At 38.2% G+C, this 19,952-nt stretch overlaps 2 protein-coding genes across 3 annotated transcripts in view; one reads left to right on the top strand and one right to left on the bottom strand.

Moving 5' to 3' along the window:
* Positions 1 to 19,952, bottom strand: part of LOC127579985 (involucrin-like) — a 513,761-nt gene that overhangs the window by 288,215 nt on the left and 205,594 nt on the right. The gene's annotated exons all lie outside the window — the stretch shown is intronic.
* npr2 (natriuretic peptide receptor 2) overlaps positions 866 to 19,952 on the top strand; it is a 132,720-nt gene continuing 113,633 nt past the window's right edge. Inside the window, exons 1-4 of one of the 2 annotated variants that reach the window (XM_052032926.1) lie at positions 866 to 2,251; positions 2,350 to 3,134; positions 4,335 to 4,534; positions 5,234 to 5,347. In XM_052032926.1, coding sequence (XP_051888886.1) covers positions 2,432 to 3,134; positions 4,335 to 4,534; positions 5,234 to 5,347 — 1,017 coding nt within the window. In that variant the 5' untranslated portion in view covers positions 866 to 2,251; positions 2,350 to 2,431. The remainder of the gene's footprint in view (positions 2,252 to 2,349; positions 3,135 to 4,334; positions 4,535 to 5,233; positions 5,348 to 19,952) is intronic. The other variant, XM_052032917.1, reaches the window with a different exon arrangement.

Genomic DNA, 19,952 nt, shown 5'->3' with positions numbered 1-19,952 from the left:
TAGCTTTTTATGACATGTGTATAAGTTTGTCTGAATGCAACTACCATTAAAGAAAATATTCGAATTCATCCTCATATCCAAAATGATTGATCCCACACTTCTGCATATTGAACTTAATCTGCCACAGTTAATTTGGCTCATTTAATTTGTCTGTTTCATTGTAATTTCACAGGCCATCCGCACATAGTGCCACATAATTTAATGCAGTTTGGACATTTGTGTTACATTTTCCATTCTTTCATCCAAGAGACGGATAAATGAAGGCTCCACTATAATACCCCCAAGGAACAACACTTCTCACATCCACCAGTCAATATGCATCCCCTTTCAGTTTCCGACATCTCAATCAATTGCCAAACTTGATTTAGCCTCGTGTTATTTCAGTCATCCCCTTTGTTAAATAAACATATCCCAAAAGCTGAGAAGAAAAATTGGAAATTATTCCACAAAGTCTTCTAAAATATATTTAATATTCAATTTATAATTATATTCGTTAACAGTTGAGTTCCAACAGTAATCATTGGGTAATATTCGAATAATAGTTATTAAATAACTTCAGTTCAACGTATCGAGAAGCTCAGCGTGCGTCCTTGTCACATTTAACTTCCTTCTTCAAAGTGACTTCTATAAAGCCTGATTCATTTTTCTTTCAGTTACTGGCACATGAAAAGCATTTCTTCTGGTGGGTTACTGTGCTGTATAATATGAGAGAGTGGATTCTACCGTTCTGTGGGGTTGGAGGCAGTTTCGCTCATTTCATAACAAAATGAAAACAGCTGCCAAACACTGAAACTCGGTAGAAGAAAATCTGTCCGATTCCATTTGAATACTCGTTATATTTTGATTACCGCGCTTTAACAAAAAAAAAGCTTGGGAGAAAACGTATCGTGCGCTTCCGCCAGCAGTTCCCGAACCAGTAGAAAACTAAATGAATCCAGATTTTGTCCAAGTCTTCCACAACTGTTCACGGAAGGCGCCGCTTACAACTTTAGCGGCCACTTCGTGAGATTTTAGCTAAAGCATTTCACTGCAGTTGACCTTTATCCCACTGTAGCTCTGTTGCTTCTCCCAATAGTTTTACTATATTCATTGTGCAGAATGACCTAAACAACACTTCAAAAGTTTGTCATTATTAATGCAGCAGGTGTCTTACCTTTCGGATAATTACTAAATCAATTTCGAGGGAATTTCGGTTTAACTAGTGTTAGGTAGAAACCCTCGAAGTTCAGTCTACAAAGACTCCACCGTCTCCAAGTTGCCCCGCGCACAGTTTGTTCCCCAAATTACTTCTTGCACCCACGCTTTTGCAGTTCAAGCAGAACTGATGATCGAAATGTCACGGCCGTGACTCCCCTACATTCGACGCGATTGACACAAAGACCCGGCTTGAGCGAAATAACGACCCGAGTAAGGCTTACACTTTGGTTGAACACTAATTCCAGTCTTTGCGGGATGGGAATAAAAGCAGATTCTAAAATAAACGCTGCGGAGTGTGTTTTGTCCCGGAGTTACAATTATACTAAGTAAAAAGTGTCTGTTTACATTTTACGTCGGCCAAACTCGGTATTTTTAGTTATTGATTTGGCACATTAGGTCCGTCCAAACGATGCAACTCCGAGCTACGACCGAGCAGCGAAGCCACAGAGCGGAATGTTAAATTCCGTGTCATTCCTGATAAACTTCCTTCAAGTTCCAGAATGCCTGGCTCCCCGAGTCTCTCTCTCTCTCTCTCTCTCTTTCTCTATTAATTCCCTGATAGAAATGAACCTTTTTAAATCTTCGTCTGACCGACTTAATGCAACTGGGAGGAAAGCTAAATAACCGGTAACTTGCGCGTTTACTGCTGGCAACGTACTCGCCAGCCATTCGTTATTTTATGCCGTTTTATAAGGTCCTCGAGGTTGTGTGCAAGTCCTGAGTGTGTTTCGGGGCAGTGAAACGGGAGGATGCGGTGTCGCTGACGGCTTGCGCTGGCAGATGGCGCTTTAGTCCCGCTGGTCTCCAACGCGTTGCCTCTCGCTGACGTGCTGGCCAAAGGCTGATCACACCAAGTGGAGGCCCTCTATGGTAATGACTGAGGTTGGGAGGGATTTTTTTCCCCTTAAACGATCGATGTAGATCGAGAGACGAGCAAGAAAAAAACATGAATGAACCAGGGCTGATCAATTGTCACACAGACGGGACAGCTCAGAGCCGGAGAATGAAGACGGGCAGAGACCTGGTGAACGCGGTTTGAACGGATGATGACCAAGTAAGTAAAACGAGGGTTTTCGTCAATTTCACTACTTTTGCTCATTCTCAGCAACCTTTCTCAGTTACATTATTGCACTTTTTTATTCTCCCTTCCAGATGCCTGCGTGGAAAACATAAGGATTTTTGTTTAAAGATACCGATTGGTTTCCTTGCCATATATTGTTCATTCGCGTGAACCATGAAGGTGCGATGTTTCTTTATTTTCTTCTACTTCGTCACTGGCACGGGCCGATCGCAAGAAGCACTAAAAACCATCAACATGGCCATCGTGTTGCCCCACAATAACACCTTCTATCCCTGGGCTTGGCCGAGGGTAGGTCCTGCCATCCAACTGGCCGTCGAGAGGATTAATCAGGACAAGGAGCTGCTGAAAGATTACGAGCTCACCTACAAGTTCAAGAGCAGCGAAGCGGACGGCTCGTGTTCCAATAACCTCGCCCCCTTCAACGCCGTGGAGTTTAAGATGAAGGGCGACCCCGATGTGTTTGTGGGTCCGGGCTGCACGTACGCCGCGGCCGCGGTGGCCAGGTTCGCCAGCCACTGGAATCTACCCCTGGTCACCAGCGGAGCGTTGGCTTTCGGCTTTGACAACAAGACGGGAGAATACAACACCACCATCCGGACCGGCCCGAGCCACACCAAACTTGGGGAATTTGCCAAACACATCCACGAGACTTTCAACTGGACCTCCAGGGCGGCCTTGGTTTACTGGGACTTAAGATTGGATGACCGTCCCTTTTACTTCATGGGGGAAGGGATTTATACCTCTCTGGAGTCAGAATTTCCAAACATGACGATGAAACACGAAAATCTTATGGATGAAGAACTGGAGCTGTCAGATATCGTAGAAATTGTACAATTCATTAAAGACAGTGCCCGGAGTAAGTGGATTTGTGGACCCCACCCCTTCTATAAATGTGGTGACAGTAAAGAGGTTTGATATTATTTAGGCGGCAACGTCGCTCCATAGCATTTGTAAGAAAAATATGCCCAGTTCTCGCTTATTCCCAGAGTAGATGTTTCAGAGGGGAGAAGTCAGCAAAGTGATGTAATATTTTATATCCTAACCGTTGAGGTTGCGTTTTCTCCATTCACGCTGTTGCCTCCTGGTTCTTTAATAAGCATTTTTTAAAATTTAGAAATCAACCCATTGCGCTAATTGATTTCCTCCGTTTCTGCGGGCCGTGTCATTTCGCCGAGGTCCACTCAAATCACATTGAAACATTTTTTTTGTTCTGTCTGGACAGTGGAGGTAACTTTTTCCCGCTGTTTGAGAGAGACGCGGAATCAAAAGGGCTTTAAAGTTTTGAGGGATTACACCGAGTTTAAAAGGACGGATTGGGTGCAAAAGGGTTTGGTGCAACATTTCACCTGTTAAAAGTCGGTGGTTCAGACTGGTCAGACGTTCACAATGGCAAAGCGGTATCCGATGTTGCACGTAAAAACACTGATGTGACACATCTGCCCAGGAGTTACTATCGGTGAGGCACTGATATAGCTGAAACAATAAGGAAGTTGACTTGGTGGACGGGAGAGGGGCTATCATACAATTTGATAAATTTGACAGCGTTGTAAGACAGAACGTTTGATTAGTGACACGATGCGAAATCATTGCCTTGGAATCAATTAGTAAACGTAATAAATTGCTCACTACGAGCGGTGCACATTGCTTTGGACATACAATTAAGGCATTATGCGAGCGTTTTGGACCACAAATACAGAATCCAGATAGATGTACCATCTAGTGTTTACAGTTCGCCATGACCCATTTCCAGTAATGAATCGTGGAATACACTACCCTGCATCTATAACAGGCAACTCGTAAGGACATTAGAACGATCGATTAACCCGTGCTCACAAAGTGCGTCGCGATCTGAACCTCCGCATATTTTTTCTACTCAACGATGACATCAATTTTATTTAAAATTACTTAACTAAACTATTTTATCATGCTTGAAAATTAATCTTTGATTAGTGTGAGTTTTGATTTGTTGGAAAGGTAAATGATCGGTTTAAGTTTAATGAGGGTCTTGCGATGTACAATTGACGCTTTGATTTACACCGCGTCTCTTCTCTTTTAGTTGTCTATATATGTCTTCCTTTGGAAAAGTTTCGGCAGATTTTGTTGTACGCACAGAAGGAAGGGCTGACGGAAGGCGACTATGTGTTTTTCTATGTGGATCTCTTCGGCGAGAGTCTCAGAGTGAAGTCAAGCGGACAGTCCACCGAACACTGGGAAATGAACCACGACAGCGAACCCCTCCTGAGGGAGGTTTTCAAAGTACACACATTTCTTTCAACTTATTTAACTTTTCTATTAAGCGCCGTTATGCCGGCAGGAAGAACTGCCCTGTAGATTGTAAAACTCAGTTTGGTAAAAGATGCGTTGTTAACGTTTCATTTATAGTGCCGCCGCAATCTGTTTTTACCTATCAGTAAGCGACCATTAATGACCTGCAAACGTCATTAAAGGGAGAGAGTAGCTAATTCAACCATCGAGCTTGTTTACCCCATTCAATGAGATCACAGTTAATCAACCCCATTTAACCGTTGTTTTAATATTCCAAGATTATCTTGCCTATTAAATATAAATCAATCATTTCAGAGCGTCAATATATAGTGAGAATGTTCTAAATAAAATAATTACTCTTACATTGCTTTAGATTGTCTTACGATACCGTGCGCTTTCTCACTAATGGTTCACACCCACTAATATTAAACCTCCTAGCAATAGAGAAAACTCCACCCTCATATTTTATTAGACTCGCATTTCCCCAAATAGGACATCCATATATTGTAAAACGATTAATCTAGTTTTATGACAGTGGTTTCTGCGCTGTGTTACATGTTTAAAAGATTGGTTGCGATACGCTTTGATTTTCCACAAAGTAGTGGTGTAATCGTTATATCCCACTGTCTCCCACGTACGCTGCTCGAGACATTAACTGAACCAAGATTAACTACAATGTTTGTTTTTCAGTCGGTGATGATCATTACCTACCGGCATCCCGAAGACCCGGAGTATTCTGATTTTCAAGAAGATTTACGGGAAAAAGCAAAAAATGTGCCGAGTATTGATTTTGACAACGCTCTGGTAAGTGTTGGCTGAAATACAGACTGGAAAGTTAGTTGTTGATTACCAAAGCGATTAGTTGGTTGAGTAGATAGGAAGGGATCAATGAGAATACACATGGATGGAGCGGACCTTCCTCTACATACCGAGCACTGACGGGAGTAAGTATATATCTCAAATTTGCACAGGGACCTGCATCTGATTCTCGTCATATTGCTATGTAACCACTGGATATGCCCAATGTTTTGATTGTCCAGTGGTTGTGTATCTTAAGTACCCCGGTTTATCTTTCTTTGATCCAATGATCTGTGCAACACATTGGTATAATGTAATCTTGAAACAAAAACTAGTGCATTTCCAGTATTTAGGATGAAAATTGCAGTTCATCTGAAAAGAATTCTATCTAGGAGACCTGTTGTAATAAATATATCACTGTTCATTTTCTTGGATCTTTATTTATTTCATAGAAGAGGCAATTCCTGCAGGAAGTATAGTAATAGCAGAATGAGAGAAAATTCTAGTTTTAAGTAAACTAACCACATTGTTCACGGGTGCCATTCATGCCATCCTTGACCCTATGAACAAAGTAGATTTCTAATTATTGTTAATTTATTACATTATTCAGAAGCATCTTTCTGATATTATGTTGTGCATAAAGGGAAAATGGCTGCAGCTGGGTCAAATGTAACTGCTGAGTCAACTGTTCTTTGCTGACGGTTGTGGGAATTTGATGAGTGTGGATTTCAGCAAAAATGTTCCTTGCTTTAAATGGTACTTTTTAAATGCTGACCTCCTTAGAGGTGTCATATGTGCCTTTAAGTTAATTTTATTTCTCCAAGAGTGTCCATTTTATGCAGTGGCCTAAAATCTCTATACTTAATTACACAATACACGCATTTCACATTATTATTTTGCTACAAAATGTTTTCAGTGAACAGCCAAAACTTGATAATATGAATTGAATTGTTAAATTCTTTGGGGTCCGATGTCCCTTGTATCTTTCTGCTCAGATATCTGAAGCTCTAGTAATTTATATCATTGACTATTGTAAAGTGTCCTTGAACACAACACTTCTATTTTGTTCTTAAGTGCTATTAACTGCTGGAGCTTCATACTCATGATCTACAGTGTATTCATAACTGCATTGTGTGTTTTTTGGATCCCCTAGTCTATTTACTCTTTTTTTCTAGTATTCCAGTATTTTTTCAGTACCCCTATTTGTTAACCAAATACACTTAAAAGGGAAGTCGTAAGATGCAGATGAGTAGTACCTGTGAAGTGTTACCAGCTTAAATGTCACACACAATGTCTGTTAGAATATGTCAAACACAGTGTACGTATGTATTATTAGCTTATTTTTTAAAATGAGAAATACAAGTGAGTAAATAGGTTGTAAAGTATAATTCTATTCCATTGACAGGTAGTTATAGAATTTGCTTTCTCTATTGACCATTACATCTTGGTCCATTCTTTAGTCCGTTAATTCTAATTCTGTGATGTGTTGTATCATGCTACACAAATGTCATCTGAACTATAAAAGTCTTACAACTATTATTCTATATTAACAGTCAAAGTCTAATTGAGTTTTGGCATCTTTCTCATGTAATCCCACATTTGCCACCACAACTACTATTCAGCAACCCATTATCAGTCAATGCTTCCATTAGCTCTGGTTCCCTGATATTCAGTAGGTAAATTTATCTGCTGCAGTGTAATACATTATTTGTTTACTGAACAGATAAAGCAGCTGGCCTCTGCAGTTTATTGCATCTAGTAACAGAGTATTTTCCTCATAGACACACAAAAAATATTTTATTTTGGATATATTGGGTCTGATGATGTTTTTCATCTTTAAGCCAGAAATTGTCTGTATAGGTAATGAATTTAGTATGTAGTTTATTTACTAATTTTCTATATTTATTGGTAATACTGTTGCAAAACTGGGAGCATTTCAAATTGTGTATTTGGATAAACTAGTAGTTTATTTCCTGAAATGTTGCTGTCACTTCTTCTGGAACAATTTGTTTTGAATATTGCTCTAAAACCTGCCATTATAAGAATGGCAAAATGCTCACCATTCACCATCATCCATCTGGCCATGACTTCTGCTCACTACACCAGTGCATTGAAATGCAGAAATCTAGAAGTTCTTCTTGGTGATATACTACTCCTTCATATTGTGTTGCAATCTCTGCCGAAAGAATCAACACACAATCAGTGAATTGACATGAACTTTATACAAAGGTGTATTCCTGTAGCAGGTTTTACAATGATTCAATACATTATTCCTGAATAATAGAATTTCAGGCATCCACAATTTTAAAAATTCCATTCATTTTAAGAAGGTGTACTTTTAACTTTTTTCCCCTTAAATTTGTGTCATAAAATGCAAATTAATGTTGGTCTTGAAAGTGTTTAAAATGCTGTGTAAGCATTAGTGCTCTTTATTTCTAATTTGTGGTCTGGCAGAGTTCTTAATTCTGATTAGTAATCCATCTCAATGGGATTACTGCTTCTGGATAATGTAGATTCCCCCTCCTCCTACAGAAAAACTGCCTCTTGATAACAACTCACTTAAGGAATGGGGAGATCACCTCACAGAGCATGCAGAAGCTTTATGCATGGACTTCTTCAATGTAAGCAGTGAGCATCATTCCTTCATCATTGATCATAAGATTTTGGGTGATGTTTTTGGTCAGTTAATTCTGCAACATGCTAATGATAAAGTTACATTTTATAAATTTAAAAATGTAACAAGCGTGGAATAAAAGAAGTTTATGACTTAAATATGTAAATCTTCTGAAGGCAAGCAACATGAAGTCAGTGACATGAAGTTTATTGCTCACTATTTTCATTGTAAATCCATTTAAAATATTACACCCTGTTGAAATAACTAAATAGTAATGGATAAATCTAGATTGATTTCACTTATCAGCTATCATTTTTAGAGGTAACAAATTCATGATGTAAGTTCAGCTTCAACAAAAATATCAAGACATTTCTCATGTTACGAGTCTAGAAATTAATTAGTATAAACACAAAGTTAACAGCAAATAACTTTATACCACTGATAAAACAAAGCACAGAAAAACATGAATATATTAAATAACAATTCAGAATAAGCATTTTTGTTCTTACATGATTTACTTGCTTTCAAAATGTAATTTGAGCGTCATCACTGATAGATAACTGGAAACAATCATTGTTGCAAAAAAAGATTTGAAAAAATTGAATCAACGTCATGGATTTAAAGTGGAGTCAAATTTTACTGTAATAAAATTAAGGTCAAGTGCTGTTAGATACATTCTCCAGACTTGTCTTTCTTTGCAGCTCTTGAGGGATTAAATGCAGGCTATGAAATAGTATTTATTTAGCATAAATAAACAAATCAAGTGGAAGATAAATAATCGTTACTTCTACTGATGCATATTTCTTCATGGGTGGTTATCTTGTTTGTCCTTTTTAATCACATTGGATTTTACTACCTTAAAGAGCCCCACCATCTTCAGTTAATTTACCTAACATTGCAGATAATGAATATACTGGGCATACTGCTGCTGGAAATATTAATGTGGAACAATTAGCTTTAAGCTTTAGCATTTTTGGAGTTTCAGTTGCATGACCGTTCACTTAAGGGAAATAAAAAAAACCTCAACACTGCAGTTTTTGGCTTTTATAGTCACATTCTTCAGATTGTTTTAAAAGACAATTATTGAAAATCACTCACTGAGAAATTTTCAGTCCAACTTTCTTGTAATTATGGTACTTCTTGCTGAGATTTAAATATCCCTGGTTTCTGAAAACTTCTGCCTTGTAAATAAAAAGTAGTTTAGAAATTTAAACTCAATATTTTGTTGCTTGCTGTATTTCAATGGCCACTGATTTTTAAAGGTCATGTTCTGTTAGTTGGCAATGCTACCATCCCTAGTTGGAAATATATTGTGCTCCTTCATTGTTATTGGATCAAGATCCTGGAACGCCCTGTCTAATGACAGTGTTGGGGCAGTTCAAGGCGGCATTTTCTCCAATTCGAGGCATTTAGCACAGTAAATAAATGTTAGCCTTGTCAGAGGTATCCAATCCCATGAATTAATCAATAATTCAGAATCAGAATTTGGGCTTGACGCTTGCTTTGAACCAAGTTGCATTTTGACACTGCTGCGTTATCAGATACTTTCTCTTTTGTAGAATAATTACAGTAATAAAATTAAGCTCAAATGCTGTCAGATACATTCTCCAGACTTGTCTTTCTATGTGCTCTTGAAGGATTAAGTGCAGGCTATAAAATAGTATTTATTTAGCATAAATAAACAAATCAAGTGGAAGATAAATAAATATTTATTATTTTAAATATTGTAAAATAATTATTCTGTTCAAGTGGATCTGTGGCACCACTTGAGCACTTTGTAGTCTTAATTAGTTTTGTATTCATGCTTTGAGAAAGCAGTTAGACCTGCTAGTGTTCTGAAAATATTCGAGCAGTATTGGCTAGGATAGAGAGCCAAATATACATCTGAGTCTGCGTTTGTAGGGATCTTCTCCGGTACCGAGATGTGATTCCTAAACTATGGATGATGATGGCAGCTGGGAATTGCACTCTAGAACAAGTCTTCAATTAAAGCAGAACAGCCTGGTCCTGTTAATTCAAAGTTGCTTAATTCAAATTATTGGTCAATTTAGTTTTGCTTGCTTAATGGTAATTGGTTTATTATTGTCATCTGTACTGATACGGTGAAAAGCTTTTGTTTGCATGCTATCCAGACAGATCATTCCATATACAAGTACAACGAGGTAGTACGAAAGCAGGAAAAAAGCAGAATGCAGAATATAGTGTTACAGTTACAGAGAAAATGCAGTGCAGGTACAAAAATAACATGGATATTAACTGGGATAGATTGTATAAATAGTGTTGGACAAAGTTAAGATAACTCCTGGGACCTGGAGTTTCTGTTGGATTCACAGATTGTTTTGGTGGAATATGTTGAAACTAAGGAAGGCAGTGCAAAAATCATGTAACATACATAGAGGTCACTGCGAAAGACATTCTGCTATGTTTTGGCAAAGTTTGCGGTTCAGAAGTTGGCAGTTACATTCATGGGGCCACATCCCTGTCTTGCTTTAATTGTCATTGGGAGCCTTACAAATTGGACTTCTTTGCAGACCTACTAAAAAGAAGCAAGCTTTCTTTTCAGCCATGAGGACCCTAAAAAGTACACTTTAAAAGTTTTTGAATATAATTTTTAAACATTTGCTAAGAAACTGGCTGCAATACAATAACATAAATAGGAATTGGTCCTGTCTCGTATTAAGTCACAATCAGTTATTTAAAATGTTGTGCTACTCACAGGAGGTCGACCAGAAAATGATTAAAAGGCTTACCTCTTGTTGTATTAATTAAATGTCAAGTCACTACTCTTAAATACACCAAGGAATTATTTTTGGAAGCAAAAAATGTTGTTTGAAAACATGCCACTTGAAATACTGCTGACTTCACTTGTCTATGGCAGATTTTATTTTCCACTGGTGACAACACTCAAGTTTCAGGAAAACACTTCCAGCTAACCATATATAAACTGAGTGTTATGACAAAGAAAATATTTTGAGCTATCATTTTAATTGGCCCTTTTTTAAGTTAAAGCACCAAGGTTAATGCCTATGGAAGGATAAACAGGACATCCACATACTAGTGTTATAAAGATAGAATTATGATAAAATAACAGTTTATGGATTTTCGATTGTGTTATAAGCATTATTGTTTTCAGTTTATTTTAACAATATGATGTAAAACAGGTCAGGAAAAACACAAGGATAATATAGAGGAATGGTGCAATTAACAAGGATTCTAAACAATAGTAGAATATTTTACAGATACATCAATTTAAACAAAAAAGGAAGGTTTCATGGGAATGCAAAGGATGAACAGGTCAATACCAAGGGTAATGACAAGGAAGTGGCAGAAATATTGAATCATTATTTCACTTGGTTACTTACCAAGGAGATAGAATAAATGGACATAGCTTTAGATGAAATGCATTTAAAATAGAAAAAGGATATGTATATAAAATCAACCTCTAAAATACCAGGTCTACTGGAATGGTGTCCATACATTAAAATAAGCTGAGGAAGTGATAGCAAAGGTATTACTAATTGGTTTGAAAAAGGTGGATCCAAGGGGACTGTGAATAGCTAATGTAATAAATATACTAAAAAGGGGATGCAACATGTCTGGTGAATTACCGACAGCGTACTTGCCTTCATTGGTTGGGGTGTTGATATGAAAGTCGGGAAGTCATGTTGCAGTTGTGTAAACCTTTGGTCAGGCCACATTTGGAGTATTGTGTGCAGTTCTGGTCATCATGTTACAGGAAGGATATAGAGACTTTGGAAAGCGTGCAGAAGAGGTTCACCAGGATGTTCCCATCCCCCTTTAAAGAAGGAACAAAGATAGAAATGAAAGACAGAAAAACAGGAAGCAAAGAAGGTGGACCCAACAGATGAGGTGATTGTAAGGGAATGTGATGGAAAGAAAAAAATAATAGCTATATGTCTAAATGCACATTGTATCCAAGTAGAGATAACCTGGTTTGATCTGATAGCCCTTACAGAGACAAGTTTACAAGGAGATCAAAACTGGGAACAGTGTTCAGGGATATTTAACAGGCAGGAAGGAAAAGGTGGTGGGGTAGGTTTGCTAATAAAAAAATGCTCAAGTTCCGTGTGGGAATTGCTTTGGGTTTAGAAAGTGAAGAGTCCCATTGAGTGGAGGTAAAAAATAGTTACAGAACGGAGACAGTGGTGGGAGTGGTGTATAGGACCCCAAACAGTAACCACAAAGACTATAAATTAAGCAATAAGGGGGAGGAGGAGGAGAGTGTAAAAAAAGTAGTACATTACTTATGGGTGACTATAATTTTCATGTAGATTGAGTTAATCAATTTGGAAATGCCTTGAGAATAAACTCGGAGTACATTTGGATTAGTTTCCCACAGCAGTAGGTTACAGAGCCAACCAGGGAACTGGCTATTTTGGATCTTGTAATCTCTAATGAGACATGTTTAATAAATGATCAGAGATTAGTAGATCCCTCAGGAATTAGTGATCAGAGCATGATATAATTTAGAAACCAGTTTGAGAGTGAGAAACTTGGGTCTGAAATAATTGTATTAAAGCTAAATAAGAGAACTTACTGCGGACCTGAGGAGATATTTCATGACTTCCAGCAAAAAAAAGAGAAATCCCAATGAGGAGGAAAGATTCTAAGAGGGTGGGAGGAATGGAACAACTAACTAAGGAGGAAAGTAGTTTGAAGAAGAAGATGGCAAAAGTTACTGGTAAACTTGAAACTGAAATCAGAACCCAGTAAAGGAGGAGAAAATAAAAGTGAGGTCAAACTAGAAAGAAATATAAAAACTGACAAGAGCTTCAAAAAAAGGAAGAGAGAAGTTACAGTTCCTTGGAGAATGAGTCTGAGGAAATGATTATGGGAAACCAGGAAATTGCAGTGGAATTAAACAGATATGTTGCCTTAGCCCTTACAGTGGAATATATCATGAATGTCCAATTAATACTAAAAATTATAGGGAAGGAAATAAATACCATCATTATCACTAAAGAAATAACATTAGGCAAGCTAATGATATCTCCTTCTGGACCTAAAGGTTTGTATCCTTGAACCCTATAATAAGTGGCTGCAGAAATGGTGGATGCAATAGCTGTAATCTTCTAAAAATCCGTAGGTTCTGGAGAAGTATAGAAGGATTAGAAAATTGTCAGTGTAATACCCTTATTCAAAAGAGGTGGGAGGGGGAAAAAGTGAAAAATCATAGGAGGTAATAGCAGAACATTTGGAAAGTCATAACCTGGATCAGGTAAAGGCAGCATGGCTTCATGAATGGGAAAACAAATGTATTTGAGTTCTTTGAGGCAGCTCAGATGGACAGACAGGAACAATGTTCTATTTGGATTTTCAAAGGCTGTTTGACAGATGCCATGCAAAAGGTTGCTTTGCAAAATAAGAGCTCATGGTGTTGGAGGTAACATAATAGGGTGAATAAAGGATTGGAAAATATTCGTACCAGTAGGGTTGGCGCTGGGACTAATTACTGATTTAGAAGAAGGAAGTGAATGTTTGGGAGCTAGATTTGGAGATGACAAAATTAGGAGAAAAGGCAAGCTGTTTGGAGGATATAACCAGTTTACAGAGAGATATTGATAGGAGAAGTGAGAGGGCAAAAAATTAGCAAATGGAATATAAGGTGGGAATATGTGAAGTTGTTTACTTTGGAAGGAAGTGTGATAAAACAGATTATTGTTTCAAAGGAGAAAGACTGTTGATAGCTGAAGCACAAAGGGGCTTGAGTTCCTCCTATATGACACAAATACTAGCGTATAGGTGCAGCTGGTAAACAGGAAGGCTAATGAAATGCTAACCTTTATTTCAAGCGAATTAGAATATAAATATAAGGGACTTTTCCTACAACTGAATAAGACACTAGTGAGATCTTAGAGTATTGCATACCATTTTCATACCTTTATTTAAGGAAAGGTATATCATTGGAGGTAATTTGGAGAAGGTTCACTTTAAAGATCTGCCCCAGAGAGTTGTGAAGGCTAGCTCATTAGAATTATTAAAGTGGAGGTAGATAAAATTTTGAGATTGAGGACTATGGACAATCTGGCACAGAAGTGGAACTGAGGCCTGGGGTAGATAAGCCCTTATCATATTGAATGGCATGGCCTGTTGCTGCTCCTATTTTCTTGTGTTCTGTACACACTTTGATCAGACCATACCTTAATGCACTGGAGAGAGTGCAGCAAAGATTTGGTTGGATGATACCAGAAATATGAGGGTATACGTTTGAGGAAAGGATGGATACAAAGAATCTCTTTTCTCCTGAGAAAGAAGGCAGAGGGATGACCCAATAGAGGTCTTTAAAATGAGGAAAGCATTTTGATAGAATGAATACAGAGAGAATGCTTCCACTTCTAGGGAATAACATAATTAAAGGTTATTAATAAAAGAGAGTCATGAAGAAGTCCAGTGGGGACCTCAGATGGAATTTTTTTATCCAAAGACTGATAAGGATGAGAAACTCACTACCACAAGAAATGGTTGAAGCGAATAAGATCGATGTATTTATAGGGAGGAATATGAGGGAGAAGGGAGTAATAGACTATCCAGCTAAATTTAACAGAGAAAAAATAGGATGAGACTTGAACATAGAATGAATGCTGGTGGCATAAAGTCTTGGGCTAAATGGCCTGTTTCTGTGCCATAATTCCATAATAGAAACAAATTTAAAACTTACTTTTATTGTAAATGTCTTTTTCCCCTCTATCTGCACAAAAATAAATTTAAGAATAAGACAAAGATGGAAAGTGTACCCATGAATGAACTCCTCAGAAGCAGCCCAGTAGTGTTGTGCTTAGAATGCACAAACCTTAAAAGCATTTTAAAGATTTTCCTTATTGATTGCTGAGCAACGTAGGGAAATTTATAGCAGCCTGTGCTAATTGCATTTATTCGTTTTCGGTCAAGGACTGCCATGCTAAGGAAAAGTAAAAAACTGACAACAGTTTTTCTTGACACAGTTTCAGATGGAAATTTATTTCTTCTAGGTTGCCAAGTTTATTATACTATACCACAGTGCAAAACATCATGCTTTGATCAGCCTCCAAGCTTAAATACCTTATTAAATAACTGTATGAATAGAATGAAACTAGAAATAAAGTGAATCTGCCAATCTCGTATTAGCACCAAATAGCTGTGAGGTATCTTGATATGCTTCACAGATAATATATTACTTATGAAATTCAGTGACCATTATGTGAGCAAACAGATCCCCATTAACTGCTCCATTATTATAGTATCCGGTGATTATTGGGATGGTGGAACACATTACTAGATATGGAACAGTTCCTGGGTAGAACTTCATTCTCTGGTGCTTGCTCTAAGTGCAGAACATAGAGTTAGCTGCCCAATGAACTCTACTCCTGCCATTTAGCTACTACTATACCGACTATTTAGTACATGTGACCAGCAACAAATTTCTTCCATGTTATGTTCTGAAGCATGACAGTTGGTATGGCAAAGAGCAAAGGACCTTAAACAGTTTGAGTGTTGCCTGAGGGAGACATGCTGGGCTGATTACTGGGTGGAATTCCTGCTGCTCATTGCATGTTGTTACAAGATGTTCAATGGAATAGGTAAATAGGATTCAACTTAAATGTTCCAGTTGACAGGTCAAATTCTGGGCTGGAGCCTGAGCCCTTAATGTCCCTATACTGAAGTTTATAGTGGATCACCTGAGCCTAGCTGGCATTTAGAAAATTATAATAAATAAGTATTCAGGTCATAGGTGAATTAAAGATCTTTGCCACAACATTGGCAGAACTGAAAGCATTCTGTTTGGACCTTGCTGACAACTGCATCTATCTTCAGCTTTATCCTGTTGTTTTGACTGATCAAGTGGCACCGAAGTCTGCTGTGCTGTTTAACCCTGAACCAATTCACCAAGAATACCTCTTCCTATGAGCTGTGTTCATTTATGTTTCTGTTTAGTCTCTCTCACGGGTCAAAACTTCAACTTCCATTTTATTACCAAGCTCAATTTTTAATATGCTTCTCCACCTTTATCTTTCACACATTTTAACAACTTAGAACTCTGCAGCTTGAATACATTCTCAAATTCCCTCAAAGCCATCACCTCCATATCTGCCTACTTCCTTGTGTCTAAAAAAAAATCAACACAGTTCTCGCTTGCATTTTACAGTCACTCTATGCTCTTACTCCATTCTGTATTGGAAATCATCTACAGCCATATCACTCAGCCATCTGATTCCAGTTACTGTTTTTCCTGTCACTTTCTCCACTGCACCAACAGAAGCAGTACAACTTTTGCCATTATGCTCACTTCTGAAATTCGCTGTCTCTTTCCTTCCCTTCAAATACCTTCAAAATACTATCTTTTTGATAATGCGCTTTGTCTGTCACTTTCCCTTGCATTGTATTTGGTGTCAAGTTTTACACCCCCCCCCCCCCCCCCACTGCAAAGTGCTCTGACATGTTCAAATGCATTATACGTACAAATTGTTGTTGCTTATCCATTATCACTATCGAAGCTAATACTGTGTACGTTAATGGCTGATGTTCAACTTGTTAATCACTGCTTGCTGTGCACACCAAGTTCTGACCACTAAATAATTTTGGTAATAAATGTTGTACAGCTCACCTCATTCATGCACACAGTGCTTCCTCAGCTTCTGGAGAGATATATAGAAAGTGCTTTGGGATAATTCATTTCATCATTATAGCAAAGCCCCATTAGTCACAACACAAATCATGGGTGGGGGGATGACTAATCTGACAGGCACTGCTGTGACCTTTCTTGGAGAAAACTATGATTCTTCTCTAAAGTTCAATGACAAAGCCAGAATTACCACTAATTTCCAGTTGGTTGCTGCCATGTCCTGGCTAATATTTATTTCTCAGGAAACCTCATTAACTAACAAGCCATTTGGTCATTATCACATTGTTGTTTGTGGGAGCATGCCATGTCCAAATTAGTTGCTGTGTTGTCTGTCTTGCATTGTTAGTCATCTGTGGGGTGCCACAGGGATCAGTGTTGGTGGCTCAACTTATTATTATAATTTGTATGAATGAATATATGAATTGGGAGCAGGGGTAGACCAATCAGCTGCTCCAGCTTCCTTCCCCATTTCAAATGATCACGGCAAATCAGATTGTAACCTTCACCCCACTTTCCTGTCCACTCCAGGTAATCAATCACGCTCTTGTTCATCAAGTGTTGATCCACCTCTACCTTAAAATTTTTCAACTGCTTCCACTGCCTTTTGAAGAAATGAGTTTCAATGACTTACAGCCTCCTGAGAGGAAAACAAAATGCCTTGTCTGGGTTAAATGGTGATGCTTTTTTTAAAACAGTGACCTCTTGTTCTGAATTCTTCCATAAGAGAGCCGATCATTAAGCATCTATTTACACTAATCCCGCACTAATCCCACTTTATTCTCCCATATTCTAATCGATTCCTTCCAGTTTCTACCACTCACCCACATACCAGGGCAAATTTACAGTGGCCAATTAACCTTCTAATCTGCACGTCTTTGAGTTGTGGGAGGAAATCAGAGCACCCGGAGGAAACACGCATGGTCACAGGGAGAACATGCAAACTCCACACAGGCATCACCCGAGGTCAGAATTGAACTTTGGTCACCGGTGCTGTGAGGCAGCAGCTCTACCAGCAGGGACAATGCATCACACTGAATTGTATTTACGGAATTTAGAAAACTGAAACGGGACTTGAAAGAAACATTAGCTCTTAATGGGTCTTTACAAGGTGGATGTATGGAGGGCGTTTCCCTCAGAGGAGAATCTAAAATAAGGATTTGCAGGTTAAAAATAAGGGGTTGCCCATTTAAGACAGAGATGTTGGGACATTTCTTTCTCTCAGATGATCAAGAGTCTTGGGAACTCATTTTCTCAAAGGGCAGAGAATATTTTTAAAGCAGCAGTAGATAGGTTGTTGATAATCAAGGGGTGAAAAAATCACTGTGGAGTTGAGGTTACAGTCAGAGCAACCATGATCTTATTGAATGGCAGAGCAGGCTTAGAGCCAGAGTGGCCTGCTTCTGTTCCTAATTCATATGTTCTTTAAGTAGTGACTACCCTTCAAAAGTGTTTCAACAATACGAAAGAGCTGTGGGACATTCTGAAAAGCAAGTGAATGATGTTGTATGAAATAATTTCCTTCTATTGGATCCTAGCAGAGCAAAGCCTTCATTGCACTGTTCTTCCTGATTCACACAATACAGAAGATAAGAACACGTGCAAGGTGCTGTAGCTCTATCATTGATAAGGTTGACTGTAGAATAATTGAGTTAATAACCCCCTGCCTTTGCAGCCATTATGTTAATAAAAGTTTTGGAATGCTGAAGAATGTACAATTTTTGTTTGATAACATCTGTGACATGCCTGGGACTGCATAAGTGCAAATTCTAAAGCAGAAAGCAGTGGTTGCTTTAACTCCAAAATAAAACAATGTTCTGGAAAGACATTGCAGGTCAGGCAGCATTTGTGGAGAGGGAAACAGAATTAATTTTTCATATTGATGATCTTTCTTCACAATGCCTAAGCTCTCGTTACTGGCATGTCAATTCAGATTCTTGAACATCCAATATTGTCTATTGTACACCATTAAATTAAACTGGAAATTAAACTGCCTCCGTATAAGCCAATAATTTTAAATATTCCCAATGACTATCTTTACACAACATGTGCTTCTAAATACTTACTGGTTCCATCTTGATTTATGAATTATCAGCTCATTTAGCACTGACATTTGTTACGGACTCAGTGAAAGTCCCTTTAAGATAGAGAGTGTGTGTGTATGTGTGTGTGGGGCGTGCTTACGTCAATAGAAGATAAAGGACGTAATGACGTGGTTGAAGAAGGCAGAAGAAGAAGGAGAGAGAGAGAGAAGGGAGAGAGACACCAGCCTGCTTGTTTTCTCTATCGATGGATGAGAAACAATAACTGTGTTTGCCACTGAAATCCATGTATGGAAGTTGGAAGTAATCCGGTGGAGTTCACTTTGTTGCTGACCTGTAGAAGGAAACAGGTATTTGTGTGTGGACGACCATGGTTCAGATGCTTTTCGGGGTGAGGAAGTCACTACCGAGTAAACACTGAAGTGTCGTTTGGGTTCCATCGTGGAACATTTGGATTTCGTATGTACTCTCTCTATGTTTTTCTACATCTACATCTTATCTTCAGACAACGGTGGTTGTTGAAGAAGCCCTTGCTCATGTTTCACCTTATGGCTTGCGGAACTGAACTTTAAGAACCATTCCGGAACTGGGAGTTTGGGACTTTGTCACACACACACACAAAGAGTTTAGTTTTGGGGTTAACGTTCGAGGTTTAACATTTTTGAATTCTAACATACTAACATTTTTACTTTTATTTTACGTATTATCATAAGTAGTGATTAATAAAATAGTTTTTAACACTGAATCATGCTCAGTGTGTTCCTTTTGTTGCTGGTTTGTGACACATTAAATTAACTGGCATTTTGCACCCAAAACTGATTTTTAAATGGAAAATACAGGATACCTCTCACTTTTCTCAACATTGAAATTTTAATTACTGAAATGTTGGTCTTTTCATAGAGCCACAGATATGGGCCCTTCAGCCTACCACGTCCATGCTGATCTTTTTGCCCATCTATACTAATTCCATTTGTCTGTATTAGTACCGTATCCTCTGTCCTTCTTTTAGTTCCACTGTAATGACCATAGCCCCAAAATGCTTAACATTAGTCATTATACTGATTTAATCTCAGTTAAACCCCAGTTTTGAGCAAAAAAATAGTATATAACTGTTGTAGTCTGACCAGAATTCAGTACTAAATTAATTTCTAAAAACACTTGAATGATAATAAACTGGGAGCAATTTATAGCTTTGCTGACAAGATTGTAATTTATGCAAAGAAGATCAGCTACCACCTGATATGCATCCACTTCCAAATTAGCAGTGGAATTTTAAAATGGAGTCTACCTGTATTGACAGGGGACTGTGAGGATGTACTGAAGAAATGCTGAAGAAAC

The sequence above is a fragment of the Pristis pectinata genome, chromosome 2, assembly GCF_009764475.1.
Source record: "Pristis pectinata isolate sPriPec2 chromosome 2, sPriPec2.1.pri, whole genome shotgun sequence".
Classification (NCBI taxonomy): domain Eukaryota; kingdom Metazoa; phylum Chordata; class Chondrichthyes; order Rhinopristiformes; family Pristidae; genus Pristis; species Pristis pectinata.
This window is presented reverse-complemented; position numbering and strand designations above follow the sequence as displayed.